A 6,372-nucleotide genomic window follows, 5' to 3' on the forward strand; every position below is an offset into this window, starting at 1 on the left:
TTATTATTTTTATTATAAAAATAATAGATAAGTTTTTAAATTTTTTATATAAAACTGATATTTATATAAAATATCTTAAAAAAAGTTTAAAAAAACATTAATTTAATGACTGAATTTTGTTAATAACACATTATTTAAATGTGTTAAAGTATTTTTAATTTAATAAATAAAAGTATTTTATAATTGATTATTTTATATAATATTACTAATTAAAATTTTTTTAAAAACATTTTTTAGTGTAGTTAGGCGAAATCTCATAGTACTTAAGGGATAGGGTCCTTTTTAATCACAATAAGGTTCATTTGTTGAATCATTAGTTCTACTAAATCGTAATCGTATAAGAGGCCCGCACCGGAGACGAACGCTTCTTTAACATAGATTAAGTTTATTACATAAATTTATGTGATGATTTCCTTTAAATCAACGTCATTATTGATTACCTTGTCGACAAAATCCTTACCCTTTATAACCAGGTAATCGTAGATTCGGTCATTACCTTCCTTTTCGTCATAATAAATTTTTTAAACGGCCTTAACTACAAAAACTAGAACTTTATTTACTTTGTCTAGGTCTGTTTAATACACTATAATATAAAAGTAATCTTGGTTGAAAACCACCATAATTAGATCTTCTATAATTTCGAGGTCTTACAAAGGATATAACTTTTTTTTAATGCATTAGTATACTTTTATGGTCATAAAGTACTACTAGTTGTACCCTGACGATAATAGCAACCTAGTCGATAAAATTTACCTAATTTTAATCAATTTTTTTTTACTTTCTAACATTTAATCACCAAAGACCTCGTCCACGACGTCGTAATCGAACAGAACTAAATTAATAACTAGAACCAAAAGGTAATGTTTTATAAAAACAATGTCTAAATCGACCTCAAGAAATATTCCCTGCCAGACTTAATTACCTAAGTTTATTCCGAGCAAAATATTTTCTATGATGTCGAGCTTGTAATAGACTATAATAAGGATTACGTCTATAAAAAGAACCTAATAGTCATAGACCTCATAATTTTTTTCTTTACCATAATGTTTACCGTTTTTTAGGATATTATAATCGCAATCGATTAGGTAATGGTCTTTAGAATGGTCTTCTATAATTTAGACAATCTTTACTACGTTAATAACGATGTCCAGCAAGACTAATAGGATTGGTTCATTTATTACATAATACGAAAGGAATATAAAAAGCACCTCGTGATCTAAGACCCCGATGTTGATAATGTGCCCTTTACCTTTAACGTCGTCATGTACGTTAACGACTAAATCGAGTTTATCTTGTTAGACTATAACAAATTATGTTGAATACCTTAATGATTATACTGTAAACCTAGTCTTACATAATAAGGTTTCGGTAAACTAGGAGCAAATTACTAATTTTAACGAGGTCGACAACGTTAACGACGGCTTTTTAGACCACAACGGTGGTTTTGGTTAATTTCTATATATCTTTAAATATGTTTAGTAAATGTTTTTAAACAAATGGCATCATCACGAAAATACTTAGGATAAAAAGTCTATCGATTTTTTCGTGCTTTTTTTATAATTTTCTTAATAAATAAAGCCTTCCTCTTCTCCTTTTTTATGATGCGCGATATGTTTCACCAATAACTACTTTTAAACCGAAAAGGATAAAATTAACCTGCATGTTTTTAAAATCTTGTTGTATTAGTTTTTTGAATCTAATGCTTATTTTTGGGCCTTATGTAAAACTTTATTATCTAGGACTAAAATTATTTGTCATATTCCTAAATGACCTTTGAATAAATAGATATACTGTTTACGCATTTCCATAACTAACTCCGTTATACGAGTTAATTTTTACTCTTTTACATTATGTAATTATCCGCGATACCGATAAGTATTTCTTTACGACTACCTTACTAAACACCATAAGAACCAAGATGGTTTAATGTAAATTTAATATAGCTAAGTTTATTATCCGTTTTTTTTATTTTGTTTATAATATACGTCGTTACTCATTAAATTAAGAATACCTAGCCGTTGATTACAACAACACCTAATGGTTACGAATTACTTAATATAGTTTGGCGTCTTCTTAATAGTCTTTAATGCTATATCGATTCGTTCGTTTTTTTTACAAAAGAGAACGAATTTTGGAGCACAAACGAGAAAAATTAGATTAAGTTTAAACCAAGTTTATTATCTATAAAGTCGAGTATTTTTACTCCTGTCCGTAATTTATTATGTTTTTGTTTACGGTCTAATCTTTTAACTAACTCCTCTTTACTTATTTAATTGCGAGTTTTTTTTTTTTTTTTTTTTATTTATTACTTATAATGTGTTTGTTTATGGTTTAAGATTTAATTGACCTACGTTAGAAAACCACAATGGCTTTATCAACTTAGACGTTTAATCGAATATTAAATAATTTTTATTGTAGACCTTACCACAACGTTCAACCGGGGATAAAATAATCCAACAAGTTTTGGCTAAATATATTTTTACTTTCTAATTTTAATAAATTATTATTTAAGATAAATAAAAATAGATAAAATAGTAATAAAATTAAATTATATAAAATTTTTTAAAATTTGAAGAAAATTTTACTTTATTTAAGTATATCACATTTTATTTTAAAAAATTAATTGCTCGTTAATATAGATCTTATTATCAAAGATCTTATATATTATTATAATGTTTATTTAGTTTTTATATTCTATTAATTTTTTAATTAATTTTTGAAAATTTTAATCTTATGAGTACTTTAAGAATATATAATTCATTTTCTCGTAAAAAACAAATATTTTATCCAATAACACCAGGAAAAGTAAGTTTGTATGTATGTGGTATTACTGCTTATGATTATTGTCATCTCGGTCACGCAAGATTAATGATTGTATTTGATATAGTGCAACGCTGGTTACGTATTAATAATTATGACGTAACATATGTACGTAATATTACTGATATTGATGATAAAATTATTGCCTGCGCTAAAAAAAATAATGAATCAATTAAAACATTAACTTCTCGTTTTATTAAAGCAGCTCAAGAAGATTCTTTATTACTTCATATTCAACCTCCAGATTATCAACCTTGCGCAACTAACTATATACCACAAATATTAAAAATGATTGAAAAATTAATTTTTAATGGATTGGCTTATCAAAATAATAATGGAAAAATTAATGGAGATGTAAATTATTCTGTTCGTAATTTTTTAAATTATGGAAAGTTATCTGGTAGATTAATTTCTTCTAATTTTAATAAAATTAATGAAAAAAATAATTTTAAAAAAGATCCATTAGATTTTGCTCTTTGGAAAGTTTCCAAAAATAATGATCCTTATGAAATTAGATGGAATTCTAAATGGGGGGCAGGTCGCCCCGGATGGCATATCGAATGCTCTGCTATGTCCTGTTATTTATTAGGATCACATTTTGATATTCATGGCGGAGGACAAGATTTAAAATTCCCGCATCATGAAAATGAAATTGCTCAATCTGAAGGAGCATATAAACATAAATTTGTTAACTATTGGATGCATAGCGGTTTTGTTAAAATAAATAATAAGAAAATGTCAAAATCATTTGGTAATTTTTGTACAATTCGTGATTTATTAAAAAAATATAATCCAGAAGTAATAAGATTTTTTATCTTACGATCACATTATCGTAGTACAATAAATTATTCAGAAATTTATTTAAATTATGCTAAAAAAAGTTTGATTCGATTATATTTAGCGATAAAAGATATACCAAAAATAAATTATAAAAAAATTATTGATTTAAATGAACCTCATGCAAAACGTTTTATAATAGCTATGAATGATGATTTTAATACTCCGGTTGCAATTTCCATATTATTTGATTTAGCTAATATAATTAATAAAAATAAATCTATAAAAATGGCTAAACAATTACGAGGATTAGGTAATTGGTTAGGGTTATTGGAATATTCATCAGATGAATTCTTAAAAAATAATATTTATACTGAAAGGAAAAAAAATGTAAATTATTCTGAAAACGATATTAAATTAAAAATTTATTTTAGATCAGAAGCTAGAAAAAGAAAAAATTTTTTAGAGGCAGATAAAATACGTCAAGAATTAGTTAATAATGGAATTATTTTAGAAGATATGCCTAATGGTAAAACAGAATGGAGAAGAATTTAACTAAAATTTTTTGTACTTGGATAATAAAATGAAAAATATATTTTTGAATTTTGAGGAACCAATTATTAAATTAGAAAAAAAAATAGAAAAATTACGTTCTTTACAATTTAGTTCTAATATTGATACCTCAAAAGAAATTAATGATTTAGTAAAAAAATGCAATAAATTAACTGAGGAAATTTATTCTAAATTAACTCCATGGCAAATTTCCCAAATTGCTCGCCATCCAAAAAGACCATATACATTAGATTATATTCGTGAAATATTTACCGATATTCATGAATTACATGGTGATCGTAATTATGGTGATGATTTATCAATTATTGGTGTTCTTGCTCGTATTAATGGAGAATCTTGCATGGTAATTGGGCATCAAAAAGGAAGAAATGTTAATGAACGTATAATTCGTAATTTTGGTATGGCAAAACCAGAAGGTTATCGTAAGGCAGTTAGATTAATGCATATTGCTGAAAAATTTAATTTACCTATTTTTACTTTTATTGATACACCTGGCGCATTTCCAGGAATAGATGCAGAAGAAAGAGGTCAATCTGAGGCAATTGGACATAGTATTTATGTAATGTCAAAATTAAAAGTACCATTGATTTCTACTATTATTGGTGAAGGAGGATCAGGGGGGGCACTAGCAATTGCTGTTAGTGATATTACTTTAATGTTACAATACGCAATTTATTCTGTTATTTCTCCGGAAGGTTGCGCATCTATTCTTTGGAAAACTTCAAAACGTGCTTCTGATGCAGCTGAAGCATTAGGATTGACGGCTGATAAATTAAAATCAATTGGATTAATTAATAAAATTATAAAAGAACCCATAGGTGGAGCACATCGTAATATTAAATTAATGTCTAATACACTAAAAAATATATTATTTAATACATTAAACAAATTTAAAAATATAAAAATTAAAGACTTATTAAATATACGTTATAATAAATTAATGAATTATGGAAAATTTAAAAGAATTAATTCTATGTGAAGAAATTATGTTAAAAAAATTTTTGAATATTTTTGATATATCATTTTTATCAAATAATTCTAAAATTGCTTTAGCTTATAGTGGAGGAATTGATTCATCGGTATTACTTGATATTTCTTTTACTCTTTTTTGTAATTATAAAATACAATTTTATGTTTTTCATATTAATCATGGATTAAGTCCATCTTCAGATAAATGGTTAATTCACTGCAAAAATACATGTAAAATATATAAAAACATTATATTTCATTCTTTTAAAATTGATTTATTTTCATATAAAAAAAATATTGAAGAAAATGCAAGAATAAAAAGATATTATGCATTAAAAGAATTATGTCAAAAATATAATATAAAATATTTACTAACCGGACATAATCAGGATGATCAAGCAGAAACAATTTTATTAAAATTATTACGTGGAAGCGGTATTTCTGGGTTATCTGGAATATATGCTATTAATAAAAAATTACCTTTATTAAATAATTCTAATATTATCCTTATACGCCCTTTATTACATTGTTCACGTAATGAAATTGCACATTATGCACAACTTCATTCTCTTAATTATTTAAAAGATGAATCAAATAATAATACTCGTTATACAAGAAATATATTAAGATTATATGTGATACCTTTGTTAGAAAAATTATTTCCAGGATTTAAAAAAAGATTTTCACGATTTGCGTATCACGCGCAATCTGCAGAAAAATTATTAAATTTATTAGCAAAAAAAGATCTTAAAATATGCTCAAAAGAAAAATCTATTGATATTGGAAAGATAAAAAAATTTGATCCAGATCGTGTAAAAAATTTATTACGTTATTGGCTTAACAAATATAATACAAAAAAACCATCTTCAATTTGGTTAAATAAATTATATAATCAAATTTTAGAAAAAAAATGTCATAAACAAATATCTATAATGCATGCACAATATCATATAAAAAGTTATCGTAATCAATTGTTTTGCTTAAAAAAAGAAAAAATAAATAAAAATATAAATAAAAACATAAATCAATCATTTATTTGGGATAAAGAATCAAAAATAATATTTTCTAATTTTAATGGAGTTTTATATTTTTGTCCGGTTACTGGGGATAAAATTGGAATAAATGTATCCTGGCTAAGAAAACAATTTTTATTAATTAAAAATAAAACAGGAAAAGAACGATTAAAATTAACAAAAAATAGTTATAATAAAAATATTAAAAATTATTATAGAG

The 6,372-nt window shown here is 24.8% G+C and overlaps 1 protein-coding gene across 1 annotated transcript; it reads left to right on the plus strand.

Annotated features, from left to right (window-relative positions):
* The first annotated feature begins 2,625 nt into the window (after positions 1–2,625).
* LOC108253410 (cysteine--tRNA ligase-like) lies at positions 2,626–5,367 on the plus strand. Its single transcript, XM_017447314.2, has one exon. The coding sequence runs from the start codon at positions 2,734–2,736 to the stop codon at positions 4,150–4,152; it is 1,419 nt and encodes a 472-aa protein (XP_017302803.1). The 5' UTR covers positions 2,626–2,733; the 3' UTR covers positions 4,153–5,367.
* The last annotated feature ends 1,005 nt before the right edge of the window (positions 5,368–6,372 follow it).

This window comes from Diaphorina citri, unplaced genomic scaffold (genome assembly GCF_000475195.1).
Source record: "Diaphorina citri unplaced genomic scaffold, Diaci psyllid genome assembly version 1.1 scaffold1741, whole genome shotgun sequence".
NCBI classification, from domain to species: domain Eukaryota; kingdom Metazoa; phylum Arthropoda; class Insecta; order Hemiptera; family Psyllidae; genus Diaphorina; species Diaphorina citri.

Bases quoted from the DNA above. Each gene is read 5' to 3' on its own strand.
- LOC108253410 (XM_017447314.2), top strand. From the start codon at position 2,734: ATGAGTACTTTAAGAATATATAATTCATTTTCTCGTAAAAAACAAATA.